The 24,236-nt window shown below is 50.8% G+C and overlaps 1 protein-coding gene across 3 annotated transcripts in view; it reads left to right on the top strand.

Moving 5' to 3' along the window:
- Positions 1-24,236, top strand: part of XXYLT1 (xyloside xylosyltransferase 1) — a 157,846-nt gene that overhangs the window by 15,891 nt on the left and 117,719 nt on the right. The window contains exons 1-2 of one of the 3 annotated variants that reach the window (XM_059163099.1): positions 10,558-10,735; positions 12,041-12,188. In XM_059163099.1, the coding sequence (XP_059019082.1) occupies positions 12,098-12,188 (91 nt within the window). In that variant the 5' untranslated portion in view covers positions 10,558-10,735; positions 12,041-12,097. The other 2 variants (XM_059163098.1, XM_059163097.1) reach the window with 2 other exon arrangements.

Here is a 24,236-nt window from a genome sequence, read left to right on the forward strand (position 1 = left end):
TCCCCTGGCCTCCGTAGTTTATTAGATCCTGTGTACATGCCAGGTGAGAGCGAGGTGGTGACTGAGCCTGGTGGGGTTAGGCCCTGTCGTCCTCAGTTTCCTCCTAGTGGAAAAGGAACAAAATTCCAGCTCAAGAGAGTGAGTCCTGGAGAGGAGGGAATGACTTGGAAATAACCGCATTCGGAAAGCACATCTGTGCCCTCTGGTCGTTCTTTTGGCTGCTGACTGCCTGCTTTAAGGTAAATGTAACCTGTGGTCAGAGGAGTGGAGTTTAACCCAGATAAGCTCAGAGTAACCTTTGGTCCTGGGTCCTTGGGGAGGGTGTCAGGGCCCTGGTGAACTGGCTTGCCTCAGTCAGCCACTGCGGACGTCTTTGTCATAGCCGGCATCTCAGGTCCGTGATGGCCCACTCGGGGTCTGGCTGTGCCTGCAGAGGGCATGCTGATGGCCGGGGCCGGTGACTGCCCTCTGGGAACAGAGCCACAGAGTGCCCAGCCTCAGGGTCCTCAGGGTCCCCTGGTCACCGTGCAGTGTCCCACGGAATCTGCACGATGTGAGCTGATGGCAGGCGCCACTGGGACTTGGCTGACATCATCATTTCTAAGTGTCCCAGTTTAAAACTTAACTTAGCCGGAGACTCCCTTCCTCAGTGCAGAGCAAACAGCTGAAGAGTTAATTGAGGTTAGTGAGTGTATTTGCTGAGGACATTCAGATGTTTATGGAGGTTGATTCCATTCGCTTGTCTGTTCCTCAGTGGCTTTTGCTTTGATCAGAAACGGGCACAACTTGTGATGTATGAATCTGGCTTGCTCTGGGGGCTGCTGGCCTGGGAGAGCGAAGGCGACGTGAGAACATTCCTCGTTCCTTAAAGCAGACGTGCAGAAGCCCTGTCTCGGGTAGCTGGCCCTGGGGAATGACATAAGTCCCCGCTGCTTAACCTTTTGGTTTCTGGAGCCACTGACCCCTGAGCCCTTTCCTGTGACATGTGCAGCATCTGGAATGGACTTACAGAAATCTCTGAGGGGTTGGTTCTAGCGTGGAAGTATGGGAGGGGATTCTCACTGCCCCAGGAGAGCCTCCCTTGGGAGCAGGGAGTGGAGCGCTGGAGAGCCTGTCCACACCTGCTTCTGGGAGAGCGGAAAACTGGGCGTCCAAGGCTAAGTAGCGTGTTCCTTGGAGCCTCACCCACTGCGGACATACATGGGGTGCAGCCAGGGCATTTGGTCATATGTCTTCTGTGAGACCCACCCATGGGGATGTAGTGTGAGGACGTTTTCCCATCTTTCTGCCTCGATTTGTGCTTATGGCTTGTACGGTTGTGTTGTCGATTATTATCTGATTTCTTTGTAAGCTGTCCTGGGAGTTTCTAATTTTTTCACACTCTACATAAACCACAGAGAACATCTGTGTGTGTATCAGTGTGTGTGTCTGTTTTCCTTCTTTTTCATCTTTCCCTGAACTCTTCCTTAAGTCTTCACAAGGAACATGTCACAGTTGCAAGTGGTCTGATGCCCATAAATTAGATCTGAAAATCAGGACCCAGCAGTAGCACTCCTTGGGTGTCCACTCTCTTGGCTTTCTATTATACAGAGTTTTTCAGCTAATTTGCATTGCACAACCCAGCTTTGTCTCCTCTTAGTATTCTATTTTTTTTTTTTTTTTTAGTATTTTATTTCTTTATTTTTAAGGCGTTTATTTATTTATTTGAAAGAGAGAGAGAACATGAGCATGGGGTAGGGACAGAGGGAGAGGGAAAAGCAGATTCCCCACTGAGCAGGGAGCCTACCATGGGGCTTGATCCCAGGGCCTTAGGATCATGCATGACCTGAGCTGAAACCAAGAGTCAGACACTTAACAGACTGAGCCACCAGGGGGGTCCTTTAAACAGTCATTAAAGTATAAAATAAATTATATATATATATATATATATATATATATATATATATATATATATATAAAATTTTGATACTTCTTTTCACTTAATCTATGGTTTTGAGGTATATCCAAGTTGATAGATGGGGGTCTTGTTTGCTCACTTTGCTGCTGTGCAGGATTTCCTGATGGGCAGACCTGTTTATCCATTTTTCTACTAGAGCTGGCTGTGTGGAACCCTTTTTGTCTCCCAAACATCGCTGCCATGAGCGTCAGGCGTGTGTCTGCACGCACATGTGTGCTGAGTTCCTCCCGAGCGCACACCCAGACAGGCATTTACTGGCCCCGGAGTCTGTGTGTTTCCCTGAGGTGCCGGAAGTCTTGTCTGTGCGGTGCTCCTGCCGCCCGCTCCCTCTCCTCCCAAACACTTGGTATTCAGGCTCCCTTTTCTTGAGGTGGGTCCTCCTTCCTTGGTGTCAGGAGATAGAAACCTGAGGGCCACCTGGAGAATAGGATAGGAGGGAAACTTCCAGGACAGACCTGAGTGTTCCTTTGTGCCCCCCAAGCTTTCTGGCCATGTGGAGACTTGGATCAGTCTCCCCGACGTTTCAGAACCTCAGTAGCTGAGAGCAGAGAGGAGGGTGCCTCCAGCTAGAGGTGGACTGGTCTTTCCCTGAGTTCTGCCTCCACTGCCGCAGAGCTGTCTGAGAGGGCAGATGGCCTGGCTTTGGGGTGGCGACTTGCCCTGTAACCTGGGGAGAGCCTTTTCCCCTCACTAGGCCTCAGGTTCCCTGTCTGAAAGGGCAGGGTTGGCTCATGGACCGTGTGAGTTTTTGGCTCCACATGTATCGTCTGTCCACTTGTACTTTTACAATGAACAAACCCCATGTTCTTAGCCATGGGCCGCTAGGCCTGAGCCTTGAGCCGCTGTTGGGTCTGAGTGGGGGCCGGTGGGCTGCCTATCAGGGTGCTCCCTGGTGACCGTTCTCTTCCCTGTGGTATGAATCCTCCTCCTCAGTGAAGTGGTCTGTGTTCTCATATAGTTTGAGGGAAGATCCTCGGATCCCAGGGGCTTAGGGGCAAAGTTGAGTAATGCCGACAGAGGGGAAGCAAAAGACTGCGTCTGGTCCTGTGGGACATGTAAGAAAGCCAGAACAAAGGATCACTGCTTTCTTTGCGGTGAGCATGTTTAAGGTCAATGTAGACTGAGCTACACTTACCGGTGTGTCTATCAGGTGCCAGCACTGCTTCAGGACATTGATATGTGCTGGGTGTATCGATGAACAAAAGAGGCAGAACAGATCAAGTATCCTGCCTTTTTGGAGCTTATGTTGTGGCAGGAAGAGGATTAAATGAGCAAATAACATTTGTTTGCTTTGTTGCCTGGGGCACCATGAAGTAGGGGCTCAAAAAGTCTAGGTTTCATTTCATCTCTTTGTTGTCCCATGATAAGCAAATGAGGAAGTAGTACAGTGTCCTAGGAGGTGAGTAAGTTACCAGTACGTTAGCAGGGTAAGAGGCCTCAGGAGTATGGGAAAGTCGTGATAGCTAGTTGAGAGATGGGGACACTGTCACTAAGGATATGGATTTTGAGCAGAGGCCCAAGGAGTGGAGTTGGCCGTGCAGACCAGGGTGGGAGGTCGCCTGGCGTGTGCAGGGAGCAGCAAGACCTTGCAGGTGGTGGTGGGGGAATGGCTGGGGAGGCCCTCTGGAAGGACCGCAGACCCAGGCACGGCCCAGTGCCCACTGGTGATGGGAGGGGCTGCAACTGTGTTTTGAGGGGAGAAGGGCCACTCTGGCTGCTATGTGGAGGACAGAATGAAGGTGAGGCCCATTCAGAGGCCAGCATCCTGGCCCAGGAGAGAGGAAACTGTGGGGTGAGGAGGAAAGCTTTGGGACCGTCCAGGAGAAGTGCACTTATTGGGTCAGGAGCCCAATGAGGGCTTTCTACACTAGACTTCATTCATACCCAGATTTGTGGCCTCTGGAGGGCTGGAAACATGTCACCCCCCACCTCCCCCTAGGTAGTAGGGACTCTGCCCTCAGTGAGGGAATAACAGAAGAAGAAAGGTGGAGTGCGATAGTCCCCAGTGACTGGTAGGTTGCTCGCATTCTAGAATCAAAAAGGCCTGGGCTCAGATCTGGGCCTTGGCCATCCAGCAGGTCACCTTGGACAGGTCACATCCCCTTTATGAAGGGCAGAGTCATGACGAGGGTTGGATGAGCTCATGTTTGCCCACATGGCTTTCCCTATGGTGCCATGATGCCCAGGTGCTGGTGGCCAGCTTGGGGGAGGGGGTTGGGCTGTGTGGTGTCCTGACATGCCAGGGGGACTTGTGGCTTGAGGTTATGGGAGGGCCTGCTGGAGATGGGGCCCTGATGCCTGCCGGGGTGACCTTGACGGGGGGGCAGCCCTCATGTTGCAGACACCTCCTGGCTGTTGGAGCTGTGCTTGGCTTTTTTTTTTTTTAAAGATTTAATTTATTTATTTGACAAAGAGACAGTGAGAGGGAACACAAGTCAAAGGAGTGGGAGAGGGAGAAGCAGGGAGCCTGACACGGGGCTCGATCCCATGATCCCGAGATCATGACCTGAGCCAAAGGCAGATGCTTAATGACTTAGCCATCCAGGCAGCCCTGTGATTGGCATTTTAAACACATCATCTCACCCTCTCCCCACCCCAGAAGAGGTGATGAACACGAACAGTGTCTCCCAAGTGAGGTCATTTGACTGTTTCCTTCACGGTTTTTGCCCAAATCCCATAACTGCCTGCAGCATTACCTACTTAATAGGCATTTTTACTGACTCTTCCTCTTCTTTAAATCATTTCCTTAGCCACTCCTTAGGTATGGTCTGCAAAATCATAGTGCTGAAGTATTTTTGCTAATTTTCTCATATTTTGCATATCAGAATCAGTTCATAAGTATTAGAGTGGTTGGTCTGTGTGCCTCTTAGAATTTTCTTTTGTACCCTGATCTCTTTACCTCCCCTACCCATCCCCCTCCGCCCTGCTATGGGTGTGTGCGACATCTTGAGGAGCACTGGACAAGGGGTTTCATGGAACCTAGGAGAGCCGGGAAGTGGTGAAGGCTGTCCTGTGTCCTGGAGTCTGACTGGTCTGAGCTCAGAGGGTCCCATGGGTCCCTGCTTGGGCTCCAGCCATGTCCCAGTCCCAGCCCCAGTCCCAGCGAGCCCGCAGGGGAGCGGGCCTCTCTGTGAGGAGAGGGAGTAGGGAGCAGAGGGGGTAGGGAGCTTGGGGCAGGCCCCTCCCATGGGGGGGCACTTCCTGTCTGCCACGTTGAAGCCAGAACCAGTTAAGTGCATCCCTCTGGGTGTCACTCCTGGTAAAACTGCTGTGTTCTTTGGGAGGTCATAGGTCGTGGGAGATTATAACATATCAGGGAACCTGGTCAGGAAGGACCCGACTGATCTACAGTCAGCAGACTTCTGGGAGAGGAGAGAGACCAGACCGCTGCTCCTGAGGTTTCCAGGACAGTCCTGCTGCTGCTGTTCTTTCTTGGGCCTTTCTCCCATCCTTCCGCCACTTTCCTATTGTCTCATGCCTTCTCTTTATCTTCTGAGGTGGAAAACATTATGTTGTAGACAATGGGCTTGTCCTGTCAAGAAATTTAACATTACATGTAAAAAGCCCAACCTCATCATTTGTAAAAGAGGCGAGTTAAGGAATGGTTGTGACTGCTATGTAAGGGTTGTCTCAAAGAGCTCACTCAGTGTGTTCTTCAGTGAGTGCCTGACAAGGTGGGGAGAAGGTGGGGAGTGGCTGAGCACTCAGAACGAGCACTCAGGGTTGAGGAGAGGGGGCTGGGACCCAGAGAACAGGGGTGAATGGCATGGGAAATGGGCCATAGGGCCATGAAGTTGGCTGCACCGTGCTGTAGAAATTATGTCTTTCTGCTTTTGGAGCCCCTCAGCTGTGGCAAGCATATGTGGAAGGCCAGGAAGCCTGATGTCACCATTAGCTGGTCATGAACACTTCCAGAGTCCAGAAGAAAGCACTGACCTTTTTTTCTCCCCTTCCATTTTTCTTTTGGAGTCACCTTATGGTTCATTTCCAGTCAGCCTTGGAGGAGCATCTGGGCCACTCCCTCCATCTCTCTCCACTCCTCTCCATGTGTTCCTCTTTTCTCAGACCCTTCTTTGCCTTCCAAGGACATGGCTCTGTCCCAGTAGTTTGCTGTATAGTTCCTTGGGGTCATCCTGGAAATTCCCTGGGAGGTCCCGGGGGTTTGAGGGCCTACAAAGCAGAGCATCTACAAGACACAGCAGCCTTTTTGTTACTTTTGTCATGTGCACAGCCTCTCCACGTTGCCGTGCTAGTCAGGTCTTCATCTTTCCACCTGCTGGAGGTGGGGAGGACAACACGGCGTGAGGGGTGAGAAATGTTGGTGCCGCCACACCGGGCACACAGGCCTCTGTGTCCAGTTCCTCAGCCTGGGTTCTGCTCTTCTCCCGTCGTGGTGGCCTGTTCTAACTTGGGGCCTGTGTTTGATTCCTCTGTCGGGGGCTGCTAGTCAACAGAGAATCAAGGTTTGAAAGGAGTTAGGGTATACCTTTGCCATTTATTCTCTCTCCATTATAGGCAAGAAAATAAAATGTGGGGAGAACATAAGTGGGGAGAGAGGATGGAGCTGGAGAGAATGATCTGGGTCACGTGCGAGATTATATGCTCCTCTCCCCTCCACCCCCACAGACCCTCCAGCTGCTCCTCAGGTGAAGGGGTTCTGGACCTTTTGCCACTGTGGTCTTCTCCTTTGGCCGTGCTGTGCAAGTTTGCCCATAGCCTTCCTGCAGTGATGTCCAGAGCTGAGCCCAGCCAGGACCCTGAGGCCATCTGACTGGCCCTGAGTCCAGCGGGATACTTCTTCGTATGTCTGAAGGCCAGTAGAATCACTTGGGGTGGTTTCTGAAAGAAGATTTCTGAACCTGCCTGCAAACTGACTCATGATGTCTAGAGCAAGGACCTAGGAGTCTGCATTTTTGTAGGACTCCCCAGCGACAGCCTTTGCGCTCTGGAGTTGGAGCCCAACTCCCCTCCTGACAGTGTAGCTGCAGCTTAGTGGTCCACGTGGTTCGACCCTCAGTCACCTTCTGTGCGGGGGGCCTTTTCCAGAGCTGCTGGGCCTGTTTGACATGTCCTCCCTACCCTGGGCACATCAAGGTGTGGGAGAAATGGAATCTGCTGAAATGTTGGGCATCTTATAGGAGTCCCAGAACATTAACTGCAGACCTGGTTTTCTGGAAACTTCTGATAGTGCAGTAAGTGTGAGGTGGAGAGGAGGGTGGGGAGGGAACCAGACAAGATGTTTTGTAGCAGCTGGATTCCTTGTAGTATAGTGTAGTAAAGAACAGCTTTAGCTCTTGGGCTGTTAGTAAAGTGGGTCATGAGCATGGATGTTGGGAAATTCTTTGGAAATCAGATGGACAAGCCTCCTTTTTCCTCTTCAGCTGTTTGTGCTTTTGCTTGGCAAGATTAAATTACACCTAGGACATCTTGTAGAACTGATGAAAGTCACATTAGGGAGGGATGGAAACAGGGCACCTGCAGCCTGGTGAACACTGGTGCTGGTGGCAGCTTGAGTCTGGATGGGGCTGAGAATCTTCCCACCCAGTGCTCCAGGCAGTCCCTTGGGGCAGGTGGACACCAGCCCCTGTCACCTCTTTCTTGGCTGCCAAGTCACCGTGTGACCTGCTTCCCCACAGGGCGTGCCAAGTGATCAAGGAGTTTTCTCCACCAAGTTGAGTTAAGGTTTGGCATTGCTCTATGTCCTCAGTGAATGCTGAGGGGAGCTGGGGCCTGGCTCTTCAGCCCTGTCTGTGCCGGTGAGCCCAGGGCCAGGTGGCAAAGACGTCTACCCCTGCCTGGCCCCAGACTCTGCCATTCTGATTGGTGTGGTCTCCTCATATTGGAAGTGTCTAGAATGTGCTGCCTGGTGGATGTGGGGAAAGCTTCCCCTCTCCCCGCATCCCCACTTTGTCCTTTTCAAAAGAGGTGGGGCTTTCCAGAGTCTCTTGTACATACTGCTCTCTCAATTACACGTTTTATTTGAACTGAAAGGTACGGCTTGAGAACACCTTCACCTGGAACAACCTCAGTCATTACTGAAGTGCTTCTAGAAGTCACTTGACAGAATTAATTAAAAATAAAAGGAGGTGAAGAAATTTAACCCAGATTTAGTCATCATTCCTAGAGTTTTGATTTGATAATTACAAGTGTAGAATATTGATATAAGTGAGGCTTTAAAGATCACTAATGAAAGGAAGATAGTAAGTGGCCACAAATATGTAATTAGAGGCTGATGAGAAACAACGGCTTGATGATACGAACGTGGGTTCTCCTCGATGGTTGGGATACCATTTCCAATGACACCGTCTGACATAAATTCACAAGGAGCTGTATCAAGCATCTGAAATGGAGGACGAGGATGATATGTTCCAGAAACCGGCTCTAGATGTCTCAGCTCGGGTTGATAAAGGCACTAAATGGGGCGCATGCATGTGCAACGTTCCAAAAGATACCATTTTGTAAGCTGGATGTGGGAAAAATAGTCCTTTAATAGGATTTTAATATTAAGTATTTATATATAAATACATTTATGAAAGTTTCAGATGGTGATTTGATTTTTTAATCTAAGTCCCCCCAAATTGTATAGTCAAGTTGGTGCAAACCCAGCCATTGTCTTAGATCTTCTCATTAGCCAGTTGCCTTCCACAGGAGAGTTACTTTATATCCCTCCTGGTTTTCCAGGTTATGTGGTTATTCTTCCTGAAGCCCCTGAGGGTGGGATTTGAAAGTGAGGGGGAGTGGTGGGAGGGGTGACCTCTTCTCTGCCTTCCCCCCACCCTTTTTACCTTCCATCTCTCTCTTGCCTCACTGCCCCCTGCTGGGGACCAGATCCCTGGCTGGGGGCTTCCTAGTGTGCCCGACTCTGACCCTGCCCTTGGAAGGTCATGGTTTGCAAACTGGTTTTAGACATTGGGAGGCCTGGGTGTTTTGATTCATACTTGCAGTGTCTGTGGTTTGTTTCTTGCTATCGGTCCATGGAACATATTAATTTATCTTTAAGTAGATTTATTAAATGAAATATTCATGGGAGCGGGTGCTTCAGTGGGCAGCATTTGGAACAGTGTGCTGAGTACAGTTTGTCCTCCTAAGTCTATTAATGCTGATAGGATGTCATTGTCTCCTGTGAAGCTGCGGGGTGAGCTGGGGGCCCAGGCAGGGGACAGAGCTGGCCGCTGGAAGCCGTCTCCCTCAGCTCAGCTCCAGCAGGCTCTGTTCTGAACACTCCGTGTGTGTGGGTGTGTGTGTGTGTGTGTGTGTACGTGTGTACGTATCCATTCTCTGTCTTCCTTTTTAATGAATATAGCAGCTTCCATTTCTGAGAGAGCCCTCTTGTCAGCTTCCAGATTCTTGTCTAATTCCTGCTTGCAGCCATGGCTTGGAGGTGTAATGAGGCTCAGAGGGAGACGCTGGCTTATGAGTGAAGACTGATCTGCGAGGAGAAGCCATTCGGGGGACTGAGGATGGGGGCGGGGGACAGAATGCTAATACTCAAGAATAAGCGCAGCATCACAGCCCCTGAACTGGGCGCTTTCTCTCCTGGTCCCCGGTGGTCCTAAAAGCCACCATTGGAGGCGAATGTTACCATTTCTGTATTTGAGGCTCAGGTTGGTTTAGTAACTTCATTACTAATTTAGTAAGTTCATTTAGTTCCACAGACCTGTGGAGGCCTGTCCCATGGCCAGGGGCTGGGCACGGGGCACAGAGCCGCCATAGCATCGGGCCTTGGTGAAGGCCCCATCTAGCAGATCCAGAAACAGGCTTGTGGAGGAGCTGGACGGGGAAGCAGAGCCTCCCTCTGTGTACTGGAGGGTGCCAAGGAAGGTGTGATGAATTGTGGGAGGCTGAGTCCAAGGCTATCCAAGCCAGGCTGGGAGACTGGATAGGAGTTTACCAGACATGTGGGGGCTGGGAGGGGTTCCCCATGGTACAAAGAGCAGGTCCAAACATACAAGGATCTAGGAGAGGGTGGGGATGATGGCCTGGTTCAGTTCTGCTCAATCGCCAGAGGAGGGAGGGTGCCGGATGCCCGAAGCCTTGCTGGGGAGTTTGGACTGTGACTGATGGCAGTGAGCCATTGGAGGTTTTGAAGCCAAGGAGAGGGAGAAGGGAAGCTGGGTATTTGGACAGTTACTCGAGAGGCACCGCAGAGGCTGGTTTGGAGGGGACAGGGAGGAGGTGGGAAGCCTAGGGCTTGGGGTGCTCAGGCAGCCAGGAAGTCACCGGGGTGAGGTGAGGGGAGCATGGGGGGTGTAGGAGGTAAAAGGCATAATTTGGCATCTGTATTGAGGAATACCAGAACTGGTTGAGAAGTCATGAAAAAGAAAACGTCAAAGAAAGGAATCAGAAAAAGGATAAAGGAAAGTAGCTCATTAGAGAAATGTGAATGCATTTGAAAAGGACAAGGAGTTATAAGAACAAGGACCCTAACACAATAGAAAAGTTTCTCCAAGTGTAGTGGTGTTTCTGAAATCTAAGCAGATGGAAAGAGAAAAGCAAACACTTAAGTGAGGGAAGACAAAAATAGGTTGCTGCCAAAAGCAGAACCTAAAGTCGGGAGAAGCGGACGGGGCCATGGGCCCCCACTGCGGGGCCGGGAGAGGTGGTTCTTCTGGGGACCTGATGGCTGAAGGCTCTGGGGGCGCAGTCTGAGCAGGAGATGTGCTGAAACAGACAAGGAAAGGACAGAGGTAGATGGGAGGCTGGCTCCTACCTGCTTGAGGACCTCGGGGCCCTGCCCATACTGGGCTTTCCTCCAGCTGGCAGAGCCCCTGTGACCAGGTGAGCAAGCCAGTCAGGGGAGTCGCAGGGTCTCTCTCTTCACTCTTGCTGTCCTGGAGTCCGCATGGTGAGGGCTGAGCAGCACACAGCCTCCTCGCAGGCTAGTCCTGTCCTGTGAGCTGCGGGGAAGAAGGGAGGTCGGGGGGGTCATCAGCAGATCTCTTGTGAGGGCTGAGGTTGGAGGACGATGAGCATCTAGCCTTCGGGCCTGGGCTGTATATATTGAGTGCCTCTGGTGTGCAGTGGAGTGTTTTAGGTGTTGGGGGTGGGGTGCACGGAGCAACAGAGAAAACTTGCAAGACCTACCGGAGCACAGTGCATGGAAATTTGGTAACTGCACAGGGGATGAATTCAAAACTGGGAATAACGTCAGACCAGGAAAACCAACTCTATATATAGAGTCCTGTTAGTCCTCTTACCTATTCTGTTTGCCGCTTATGCTGCTTGGGGTTGCTGTTAAGAAAGAGGATGCGTTTATACCTGAAAGAGCGCAGACTTGGAATCTAGAGACCAGGATTCAAGTTCTGGCCCTGCCGCTCAGTAGCTTTGTGACCTTGGAAAAGCATAACCTCTTTGAGCATCTGCTTTCTCACTTGTAATTGTAATAACTGATAATCATAATAGAGCTCTGCTAGGGACGGCTGGCTCACTGAAGTCCTGGGTTGTCATGGGCATGCATGTGTGGGAAAGCATTTCATACCATGTAGTGCTCTGTTCAGTAGCTGCCGACCTTTCTAGATCCAAAGTGCTTTGCTTTGCAGACTAACCAGTGCCTGGTTAGTCATCTAGCTCTCACAGCACCTCCAGAGTGTCTGGGGCCCTCAGGACATGCTGGCGGAATTAATGCATGAGTCCGCTGTGACACTCTGTGTTCCACGGCCATCTTCCAGGGGTCCTCTCCCTGTCCACAGTGGTGGACGGGAAGGTGGGGCATTGAACACATGGAGTGGCCGCTGGGAGTGGTGGGCAATGCCTGGCCAGCACCAGCCACCCGGCCTGAATCTCAGTGCCAGACATTGGCACGTGGCTTTGGTTTCCATGTGGCCTGGCTTGGAGTTCAGAAGCAGAAAGCAGACTGGGGAGGGCTCCCATGCCTCTTCCACTGTGCGCACCCCCGACATGCATGGGGACACAGCTCTCACCCCTGGGGCTTTGTCCTTACAGGCAACCCTTAGCCGACTCCCTGTGGTTCCTCATTTCCATAGCTCCGGCCTGGGCCGTGCTACCCGTGGCCCTGGAGGGGTGTGTGCTGGGGGTCTCGCATGGATCTGCTCACTCCTGCGGTTTCCTCGTGTCCTGCTGCAGGTTGTCTTCCACGACGTGGGTGTGCTGACGGACAAGCTCTTCCCAGTGGTGGAGGCCATGCAGAAGCACTTCAGTGCTGGCTTGGGGACCTACTACAGTGACTCCATCTTCTTCCTCTCGGTCGCCATGCACCAGATTATGCCCAAAGGTAACCTGGACGCAGGCCCCAAGCCCTGGTTTCGGACTTCCGTGTCTTTTCCCCTGGCTCCAAAGCGGCTGGTGCCCTGACTCAGGGAGAAGAGCTCCACTGCAACACAAGGGAGAGGGCCAGCCACAGTCCTTGTGTCACAGCTCTCTGTCCAAAGACTCAAGGACAGGGCCCTGGGGGGCACAGCTGCTGTGCCCCACTCATGAGGACAGTGGAACTTGTGCAGTGTGCTGTCCCCAGACTCAAGCAGGGCATCTGGGCTCCAGGCTTGACCCAGCTCCTGCACACACCCCAACCCCCAGGTCTCAGTTTGCTCATCTGTAAAGTGGCAGGTTAGGCTAGGGGAGTTTCCATTCAGATCTGTGATCCCATTCTCTAGTTTGTATCTGGACTTATCTGAATTTAAGATATCCAATCTACATGTGAGAGGTGCAAATTAGAACTCAGAGTTTTCTTTCTTTTTTTTCTTTTTTAAAGATTTTTAAAATTTATTTGACACACAGAGAGAGAGAGAGCATGAGAGAGAGGGAATATAAGCAGGGAGAGTGGGAGAGGGAGAAGCAGGCTTCTGCTGAGCAGAGAGCCCCATGCGGGAGGGAGCTCAATCCCAGGACCCTGATTATGACCTGAGCTGAAGGCAGACGCTTAACGACTGAGCTACCCAGCTGTGCCATAACTCAGAATTTTCTGAAACTTTGATGCACAACCAGAGGATTTTCTGGGCTTTGGTCCCTATGGGGCAGAAGAGATTGATTGTCTGGTCCATGATAGGTCAGACTTGTGTGGAAATGCTGGCAAGTCTGGTCATCCTTGGATTAGAAACCTTGGAGGTTTCTTTTTAGTGGGGTGTCCCAAGCTGCTGGGTTCTCTTCCTCCTAGCCGTCCTTGTTTGATTCTGGAGGGCTGGATATTCCTCCCAGTATCAGGCCATGGTGAACCATGTCCTGAGCCTTTTAGGGGTCTGGAGGGGAGTTTGGGGGTCTTGGGGTAGCTGGGACCTGAACTGTGACTGTTGGGGTTTCCAATAGTTAGACCAGGCAGAACCTGATCCCCCAGGGGACAGCTAGGCCATTTGGAGGAGACCTGCTGCTCTAGCCCAGCAGACCAGAAGTAAAAGAGAGGTCAGGAGCCACCGGTGTTGGAAGGGGTCTGTAAGCCGGGAATTCAGGTTGAACTGGGTTCTCCTTGGCAGCATGGTGTCCCTGGACGCCATAGGGAATTTTAGCCTGTGCATTGTGGCTGCGACTGTCTCTGCGAGGCAAGTCCCTGAACCACGGAGGCCTTTTAATATTCTCTTGCTGGAAGGCCAGAGCTCAGGGAGATTTGCTGAGCAGGGTGGGGTCTGAAGGAGAGAGGGCGGCGCGGGAGAAGAGCTAGCATTTGTGCAGCTCTGTGAGTTCACCGATTCCTGCCCCCAGCGCTGTGCCATCATAGCTGGGAGACTGAGAGGTGGGCTTGGCCAGGGTCAGACAGCCCTTTAAGCGGCAGGGCTGGGATTTGGGCCCCAGTCAGGCTGAGTTGGAGGCCCGCTTCTCTAAACAGCAGCTGCTCTGTCCCCTCCAGTGTGCTGTGAGTGGTCCCTCAGGGTAGGACCAGTGCTAGCACCATGGGGAATGCAGATGGAAGGAGGGTATTGCCGCTGTCCTGGGTTCTAGCGGGAGACAGACACGGTGCTAGTCCCAGCCCTGCTGCCAACCACTTGTGTGCCTTTGCTGAGCCACTTAGCCTCTCCAGGCCTCAGTTTCCCGACCTACCAAATGAGAAGATAAAGGGTGCTGATCTAGTGAGCTATTTATTTGGCTTGTATTTGGAAGAGTCCCAGCCTACAGGAATCCCCCTGTGGGTTTTGGCGGTCCGGGGGAGCCAAGGGAAGAGGGGTTCTACCTTTATCCTACCCCTTGCTTCTACCCTGCCCCCCCCTCCATCCAGCAGTCCTTCCTGATTACTGCATGGATGAAGCTTTGGAACAGGATTCTATGTGGTCGGAGGACTTCATGATTAAACTCATTTGAAACATCTTGATGAGAGGGGCCTTTAGGATCCAGCCAGTCTTGTCCTGCATGCATGATTAGTTCAGTGAAATGCTGTGAGGGAAGGACCCAGGAGGAGATCTGGGAGGAGCTGTCCCCGACTTCCCCTCACTCCCTCCCTTCCCTCCTTCCTCCCTCATCGACTGGTAGGTCACTTCCCAGCATGGGCTAAACTCCAGGCCAGGTCATGCTTTTGGGGCCCCCAGAGGGAGGGGAAACACAGCTTCCTGGGGCTGGTGAAGGCAGAGAAGCTGGCTGTGCCTTGCAGTGTCAGGGGGGACCAGGCAGATGACACCTCGCAGTGTTAGGGAGCCCCCAGACTGCCGTCCCTCTGCCTTGAAGCCTGGTCTTGTCCCCGGGAGGGGTGGGCAGTGCCTGCTGGGATGAGGCTGTGGCCAGAGCTTTGCTGTCTTTGCAGTAGATCAGATGCTGGTGTCCTTCCAAGTGCGGTTCATGCCCCTGAGGGGCCTGTGTCCTGTGGGGAAGGAGGGGAGGTGCCCAAACACTGAATCCTCTCTTGGGTTCTTCAGGCAAATGACAGTGTGTTGCGCCCAAAGTCCACTTCCTATGAAGAGAGTTCCTGAGAGTTACTAAAATCTGATGGCCATAACACGAAGCCAGCAGTCCCGGAGTTCCTGTGGGGTCTGGGTGTCTCTGCTGAGCAGTCTGGCCGCCACATAGCACTTGGCAGCCTGAGAAACTCCTACCGGCCAGGTCCTTTGGCACATCCTGTGAGGTTTGGAAGGATGCTTTGTTTTCATGCACGCTTCATGCTGCCTTGAGTTTGTCCTGGCTCTTTACTATTGCCTTTTTGGTATTCTTTTTTTTTTTTAAATCTTAGAAATCAGTGTTTTGTGCTTTGTTGATGGTTTTGTTCTTGTACAATTGGTTCATTTTTGCTGTTTTAGTTATTTTGTTTCTTTTACAGAGTTCTTCTTCCTCTAGGAAAGTGAGAAGGGAGTGGGGTGGGTCACAAGTCCTTGGTCCCACCCAGGAAGGCTGGGCAGAACAGCTTACATTCCGCCGAGTTACATCTCAGGAGGTCCTGTCTTGCCCTGGACATCCCAGTTAGTTCTCTGTGTGCAAGCCTGTCCTCTCCATCCCCTCTTGGAGCAGTGGGCTCACCCTTCTGCACCTGAACCACCCTGAAGAGATGTTTACTTATTCTATCTTATTCTATTTTAAGACTTTACTTATTTGAGAGTGACAGAGCAAGTGTGAGCATAAGTGAGAGAAAGCACAGGCAGGCGCAGAGAGAGAGGGAGAAGCAGGTTCCCCACTGAGCAGAGAGCTTGATGTGGGGCTCAATCCCAGGACCCTAGGATCATGACATGAGCTGAAGGCAGATGCTTAACTGACTGAGCCACCCAGGCCCCCTATTTACTTACTCTATTTTAAATGTAACCTTCTTAAAAGAATATCTGAAAACTACATAAGAATAGAAAAAGTTATCCTTCTACTACTACATAAACACGAACTCCTTCGTTACCTCCTAATATGTTCCCAGCATATAGCTTTTTAAAAACTTAGGTGAAGTAAGAGTTATGCCATATATTAAAACATTGTCCATCTTTCTGTGCATATCACAATATGAACTTGGACATTAAGCTCAAAGGATGAAAGAAATGGTGCAAGGAAAGCCATGTCATGACATTCTCAATTAATGTGACTCATCACCATTTTCTGTGTGGTTACAGTCTTGGAAAAATTTTTGAATGCTTCCATTGAGTAGATGAACCCCGGTTCACTTTATCATTTCCCTGTTCTCAGTTACCTGGCACTTTGTGGGTTTTTTGTTTTGTTTTGTTTTTTTGTTTTGCTTTACAGTCATAAATTATACTGTGATTAATATCCAAATACATAAAGATAATTTTCTCTAATTAGGATTATTTCCTTATGGTAACTCCCCATAGCTGGGGTCACTGGGCCAGAGGTGACCCTTACAAAGCCATCCTATGTCAGTTTCCCCCTGTCCCTGAGTCACCAGCCTGCACATGGGAGGGTCTGCAGGATTTTCTCTGCTCACTGCTGTTGGCCTCTCAGGGGGACCTCCGGCAGCCACATACAAGTGTCAGCACAGTTCCTGTCCCCTCGCCAAGATAGGAAGCAAGGAGCTGAAATCGGGGCACTGCTCTGAGTCAGAAGGCACACTGGGCCTCCTGGCCTGGTTCTGGTGATCTGTCCCATGCTCATTCTGACAGACCTGCGGGGCTAGCCTCCCACACCCATGTAGCCCCACAAAGCTTATAAAACCTGGTTTCCTCTCTCCTCATCTTGGCTCCTTGCTGCAGCCCTGTGGAGGGGGCCTGGCTGGGCTCGGTGGGGGGTGGTTAACCCCGTGTGTTTTGCTCTGATTGTCTCTCTTGAAGCAGCACCACCTAGATCGTGTCTATAGAGTGAGGACCAAGGGGTCCTGCCCACCAAATGTGCTGGCTCCGATTTTGGTCAGAGCTCATTTTCCTTCTGGTTGCCTTTTGGCAGGGTCACATGTGGCTGGCCCGTCCTGCCACCGACAGGCAGCCACTCTGCTCCTCACTCACACCCACGGGGCTTTTCTCTCCTCATCTTAGTGCTATTAGGTTTGCCACCGTTGGAAGCATCTTTATGCAATGGAAAAGAAAACATTTTTGCCCAACTGGAGCTGGAGGGAGTGAAAAACAGCCCCTCAGGGCCCTCCGGCTTCCCTCTCCTGTGTCGTGTGGCTCCAAGGAGCTGTTGGCTCCAGCTGAGCAATAGGGGCCATAAAAATAGGCGTCACTGAGCCTTAGCCACAATGCCTGGCCTGTGGTTGTGGTGTTCTCCCTGGGCAGGGAGGGTAGGTGTCCAGATAGTCAGCAGTCGTTAAGGCTGCCCCGATGCCCTAGAAGTCTCTCTTGGAAGGTTCTTCTGTCCTGGGTCAACCCTTTGCCAGTAGACCTGCTTTGCTGAGGGTCTAGGATGTGCGTGGTGTGGTGCTGGCCACTGTGGTGTCTCAGAGATGCTCTCCAGGCTCCCGCTTCGTGGGCTTATGGCAGTGGGATGGCTTGCATGGCCTGGCCATTAGGGTGGGACATCAAGAAAGCCACAGGGGAGAGGGATGCCCGGGGGGCTCATTGGTAAGGTATCTGCCTTCAGCACTAATGATGATCCTGTGGTCCTGGGATGCAGCCCTGCTTGGCAGGGAGTCTGCTTCTCTCTCCTTCTGCTCCTCCCCACTGCTCATATTCTGTTTCCCTCAAATAAATAAACTCTTTTAAAAAAGAAAGAAAACCACGAGAGCCACACACAGTGCTGAGAGTTTCACAAGGGGATGACTTCCAGGCATCTGGCATGAAGGACGAGGGCTTCACGGAGGAGGTGGTACTTGAGGTGGGCTTTGAAGGGTGGGTGAAGAGTCATTGTTTGAAATGGGTAGTGAGCAGATGAGGCAGTTGGGAAGTTACGGTGTGCCTTTGGGAAATGGCATACTGCCTGTTTTGATGACTGTATCAAAGCCCGTGTTGGAAAGTAGTGGCAAAGAAGTTGGGTGAAAGAGGCTGGCATGTGCCATGGAAGCTTGGATGCCAGGCTGAGGGGCTGGCTCTTGTCCATGGGAGACTTTGGTGGGCATTCCTGACATGGAGGAACCTGACCAGACTTGTGCTTTTGGAAGGCTGATGTGTCTGAGATGGGGAGTGGATCACTGTGGGAGTTAGTGGGGTCCAGCTGCCTCCCCTTACTGAGTATGGGCTGGGCTGTGAGAGAACCACATGTGGACTCCCTGGCCTTAAGCAGCAGCAAGGCTCGAGTGTCCCCATGTGTATGTGTGTGTGAACGTGTAACTGTGTGTACCAAGCATATTGTAAACGTGGAATGTAAACCCTGGCAGGCATCTCCAGCCTTTGCATGAGAGCCTGGAGGCCACAGAAGTTATGACACTGACATTGTCCTGGCTGCTCTAAGGCCAGTGAGGACCTAAGTGGCAGCTTTTAACAGCTTAATGGGTCCAGAACAAGAGGAAGTAGAATTATGAGAGTAGGCAGAGCACATAGTCTTCTATTTGGAGCTCAGTTAGGAGGTTGTAAACTGCAAAACCATGCAGATAGTCCTGTCACAGTACCACTTGCCTGGCAGTCCTTCACACTTTAGTGTAAATTAGCCCCATCTGATTGCTTTACTCTGAACACTGAATTGAGAACGATGCCCCCAGCCCTATGCCCGGGGCTTTGGGGTGAGCAGAGAATACTCAGTTCTGCTTCAAGTGAGGTAAAACTCAGTCAAGGTGAGAAGGCAGACAGCTCTGGAGAGACAGCAGAGCTTTTGGCTTCGTTGTGAGGAGGGACTCAGGTGTGGGGGAGGCATTCAAGCTCAGGTTCCCCACATCATAGCCCTCTCCAGCCTGGCTTTCCTCATCTATGCACTGGGGGTAACTTGACCCTTTCTTCCTTGCTTCCAGGCTATTGTGAGAGGAGGTCAGTGTGGAAAAATATTGAACAGTGATATGTTAATGACGATGATGGTGATGATTATGACTGTACACCTGAAGAAACACCAAGTCATATACTCCTCTGGCTGTCCAGATCGCCAGCACTTGTGCCCCACATTTGCCAGCAGGAGAAACCTAGTGCCAAGTTAGGTGGAGAGGACTGTGCAGTGAATATGCCCATTTTACAGATGGATAGCATGAAGCCCAGAAATGGGAGGGCATTTCAGCAAAGTTACCCAGTGACTAAGAGATTAGGACCTAGGTTGTCCAACACCACTTCTCTCCCAGCCTCGGTTTCCCCAGCTAGTCAAAGCAGGTATTGGGCTCTCTCAGCTGCTTTGTCCCCTGCACCCCGGTATCCTCTGAGTGTCCTTGGGGCACATAATCCTCTGGACACAAGTCAGGAGCGTGCTGGCCATGTCGGCAGTGTGGGTGTCTACTTTCTGTATATTCCAGAGTTTTCTGTTCGGTGTCTAGCCCTCCAGATATTTGCACGTGTCTGTGTACGTGCTTGTGCGTGTCTTCACTCTAGGTTCACAGAGTCCCCTTGGACCTTTGGCACTTTGGGCCTTTGTAGCTTCTCTATGTCTGTCTCCCTATATGTTTTTATCTAAGTGTTGGATTTTTTACAAGTTTGAGATTTATAGAAAAATGATGAAGCCAGTACAGAGAGTTGGTATGTACTCCATACCCAGCTTTCCCCATTATTAGCATATAACCTTAGTATGGTATGTTGGTTACAATTAATAAACCAATATTGATACATTATTACTAACTAAAGCCCACACTTTTTTCAGTGTGTGTTCGTTTTAACCTAATGTCCTTTCCTGTTCCATGATCCCATGTTACATTCAATTGTCATGTCTCCTTAGACTTCTCTTGGCCAGGGAATTTTCTACAACTTGCCTTACTGTTTTTGATGACCTTGACAGTTTTGAGGAGTACCTGTCAGATATTTTATAGAATGTTCCTCTGTTGGGATTTGTCGGGTGTTTTTCTCATCACTAGACGGGAGTTAAGACTTTTTGGGAAGAAGAACACAGTGGTAAAGTGCCATTTTCCATCCTGTTGTATCAATAACATGTTGCAGCGTATCTAGAGTATGTGATTTATTACTGTTGATGTTGGCCTTGATCTCCTTTGCTGAGCTAGTACTTGTTTGATTTCTCGACTGTGAAGTTCCTCTTATTTGCCTCAGCCTGTGCTTTAAGACTATGGATGGCCACTTTTCAGAGGGTATGTATCCATTGCTTGGGCTCTATCCATGTCCTGCTGGTGATGTCTGCCTCCTCATAGTGCCAGACATGGTCCATGGGAGCCCAGAGACTTGGAAAGACTGCTTCCTCATTCCAGAGGGTAGGCCCCACTCTACTGTGCTGGCCAAGAGATGATCATGTCCGAGCTTCCCTCGACTTCCAGGCCCAGTGTGTTCAGGGAACACTTTGCCAGGCAGGTCTGAAGCAGGCCGAAAGGGGTGTCAGAGAAAAGGAGTTTGGGCTTGGGGTCAGACTGAGCTGGGTGCAGGTTGCTGCTCTCTTGACTCACTAGATTTGCTAACAAAGGAAGTTACTTGAAAGAAGCCATGTGGGACGGTGGTTGGAAACATGGGCCAGGGGCCACTGTTCCTATGTCCCCAGCAGCACCATCACTGGCCTGTTATGTGACTCTGGCCAAGTTACTGAACTATCTATGTCTGTGGTTTTCTCCTCTGTAAAATGGAGATAACAGTTCACATCTCATGGGGTGGTTATGAGAGTTCAGTGGGTTAGTATTTGTAGTGGGTTTTGAACACTTAGCTTGCCACCTCTCTGGAATTCAGCTTCCCCGGCTGTAAAATGGGGATGATACAGGACTTGCCTCAGAGGATTGCCAAGACGGTACCTGTAACAGTGCTCAGCCCTGTGCCTAGCCCATGGTGAGTGCCCAGGAGCTATTGGCCATTTGGGTAGCGATGAGGAGGCATGCCTGCAAACACAGCACCCGGGGTGTGGGGCTGGAGGGACTCTCAGGCTCTTAGACCACACACTTTTTGCCTTCTGGGAAGAGCTTCTGATAAGGGATATGGACATTTTCTGTGTGATCTGGACAAGGCATGTCTCCTCTTATCTCCAAGGGCCATGCCTTCCTCTCAGGGTTACTGTGAGCTGGAAATGGAGTGATGCCACTGAAAACGTTTCCTCTCCCTTACCCGCCAGAAGAACTTTTCCATTAGCTCCCAGAATCGGGGCTGAAATCTGCACAGTCCTAGCATGTTGTTCTGACCACCATAGCCCCATCCTGCTCGTGTTTCCTGAGGAGACTAGTATGTGCAAGAAGACCAGGCAAGGGCACGGTGTTTCAAATTTCTGGAAAATGTGAGACTTGGGGCCCAGCCTCCTCTGTCCCGTGTCATGTCCTTGAAGCCAGCAATGTTTTCTGTCCTAGGAAATCAGGACAAAGCTGATTGGTTTGGAATCAGGGGTGGACCCAGCCCTCCCAGCCCCCCTTCTCCTAGCATCTTGGGTGCCATCACCCTGGGGGTCCTTGTTTCAGCAGTCTGTCACTGGGGCCTCATGGTCCGGAGGCTGGACTCTTTGGAGGACAGTCTTGGGTCTGCTTTGGACCAGTGTGGCACTGGGCAGGAAAGGCTGGTGCAGAACTTGGGGTAATTTGTGTTCAAGTGCTACTCAGCTCAGGTTTATAGGTCCTTTATAGAAGGAATGGAGGCAGGGCTGGGACAAAACCAGAGTGGGGGCCTGCAGGCTGGCAGCTCTCCTTTCATTCATCGATCATTCATTCACATTTTGGAATACTGGGGTCGGTGTACAACCTTCCCAGGAAAGCCTTTAAAATCGCATTGTTTTTTTCTTAAGTGAAATTTGGCAAATGTAGTAAAAGCCATATTCAGTTTGGATTATTCTGTGCTTTTTATATCCTTACTTATTACCATGGAAGGTCTTTAATGCTCTCTACTCTTCGTACATGGCTATTTCTAAGCTAGAGAAGGTTTTCAAAGGCTTTTTTGTGGACTTCATAATTTTGAAACCAAATTGGAAATCGTTAGTCAATGTCTAGTTATCCATCAGCAAGGCAGACATGCATCTAGTGGGAAGGGTTCTGTAGGGGGATGTTCATGCATTCTGGAGCCTGGGGTTTGGAGGAGAAGGAGTGCGAATTTTGGCCTCTTCTCTACCCCTCCCCCCATCAACCTCAATATCAGGAGGAAACAGAAATAATGCAGAAATAAGGGGCTCCTAAACTCATTGATACTGTTTTAAATGGTTTTCCAGTCTCTAAAATCCTTAATGTGAAAAGTGCTGGCCAGCATGTGCCTGTATCCACAGTTAGCTCTCTGGGCTCTGTATACTTTGGGGTAGAGTGGCCTGAGGACAGATGGGGGTGGTTTAGTGTGGATACAGGTCTGCCACCCTGGGAGTGAGTTCTTACCCTACCCCCTGCCATCTTAGCTATCAGATATTGGGGAGAGGGAGAGCTGCCCCCTTCCCTGATTGCTCACCAGAGGAAGGCAAAACAGAATCTGATTCCAGGACCCTGTTTACCAGTGGACATAGTCCCTGTGTAAAAGGTCACAAATATGAATGTGGCTTTCCTTTCCTGTGGAGTTTTATTCCCACTCTCGAGGCAGGAGAGGTGAACTGGGACAGGGCTGCCTCAGCAGGATGGGGCGGGGAAAGCCCCTCATGCTTCCTTCAGCAGGAGGAGAGCGGGTCCCACTGAGACTTTGGGCTTCAGCTGTATTCTCCAGCCTGGCTTGCCAGAGAATTCTCCATCACACCCCGCTAATAATAAATTGGTCCTTGACTTCCTGATCTGCTGTTCCTCTGTCTCCATGTCTCAGACACCTCCTCAGGAGTGGGGGTCACAGGGCTGTCTCTGAGTTCTCTGGCCAGAACAACACTGAGTATAGGCAGTGATCTGTTGGAGGTGCTGAGGCTTTGCGTGGAGAGTGGGAGTTGTGCACATGTGGTGGAGTTATGACAAAGGCAGGCAGAGATGAGCGTGAAGTGTCCTAGTGCCTCAGCACATGTGGTGTCCATATTTTTCCTCTTGGAGGCCCAGGTGCATACCAGCAAACTCCGAAGCTCTGAGTCCTAAAGTAAAAAAAAAATGTAGCTTGCTTCAACCCAGCATTCTTTTTCAAGTACAGCTTATTACCGAACACATTTGGAGGAATACCCATTCATGGTCTGAGACAGGGCTGTTGCATGACCTTACTTTAAGAAGTGCTGCTCTCAAATAAGGGTAATAACTACACATCTGTGCGAGGCTCTCTCTGCGGGGGTGGGGGCCGTCCTGTCAGTGTTTCCTCCTCTCTCTGCAGCACAGCCAGGAGGCCGTGTCATCGGGTATGGCATTTTAGTTAGTCACTACTTTATTGGTTGGACGTTGGACTGTGACTCCCTCCATGAGTGTCTTACTCAATGTTTACCTCAGACCCAGAAGGATTAAAGAATCGTGAATCATGGCGGAGACACTGGAGACAGAGCTGTTGGGAAGGAGAGAGATTGATGTCTGGTGCCCCTCTGCAAGCAGGGCACCCTCAGGGCAATGACAAATGGGAGTGTTTCAGAGGAGATGACCCTGAAGGTGGCTGAGGGATCTTGAAATCAACTGTTGAAGGAACTGGGCCTCCACACCAGGGAAGACATGCCATTTTGTGAAGGGCTATCCTGGAAAGAGGAAGCAGGTGTGTTCTGTGTGGCCCCAAGAGGCAACACCAGTTATAGCTGACTAGAAGTTCTAACGGAGTCACCATCTCTCTGTTAGCCCACGGGTGAGGCTCTTTCCTGCCCAGATGGTAGGTCCTTACCTAAAGACTGAGGGATTGGATAAGGATCCAGCACGCAGACTGGCCAGCTTGCGCCATGGACTGCAGTCTGGCGGTTTTTATCATTGTTCAGGAGCTTTTGGTGGGAGTGTTACCTGTGGACTGCCTGTCCCAGGCTCGTAACCCATGGCTCCCTGTCTTTCTGTTGTTTGTGACACCCGCTGGGCCTGAAGGCCTCACGAGCCATGAGGTCAGCTCAGCAGACAGCGAGCTCTGCTCTTTCACTTGCCGGCATCTGTGCCAGCTTCTGCCTGAACCACCCTCCCCGTGGAAACCCCCAGGGCCTGCTCCCTCGCCTTCTTCAGATCTTTGTCTGCATGTCACTTCCTCAATGAGGCATCTCTGACCCTACTTTATTTATCCCATGTCCTACTTTATTTTTCTTCATAGTCCTTATCGCCAGCTGCTAGACAATGTAGTTTACTTTCTTTCTTTATTATTTTTTTTGATGGTCTCTTTCTTCCACCCAAATGTAGGCTCTGTGAGGGCAGGACATAGGTTCACTGTCGTGTTCCCATAGCCTAGAAGATGTCAAGCACACATGTATTCCATAAGTATTTGTCTCGTGAATTAAATGAGTGAATATTTCTCAGGCTTGGATCTTAAACGAGTGTGTTTTGTGGGTGGTCTCAGTATGCCAGAGCCTTACCGATTTTACTGAAGCCCCTTTCAGACCACCCGTGGGTGAAATCCAGTAGCCTCCAGTAAAATGTCTAGAAACTGGATGTTTCTTGTGGGTCAGTCAC

Source organism: Mustela lutreola, chromosome 2 (assembly GCF_030435805.1).
Source record: "Mustela lutreola isolate mMusLut2 chromosome 2, mMusLut2.pri, whole genome shotgun sequence".
Classification (NCBI taxonomy): Eukaryota; Metazoa; Chordata; class Mammalia; order Carnivora; family Mustelidae; genus Mustela; species Mustela lutreola.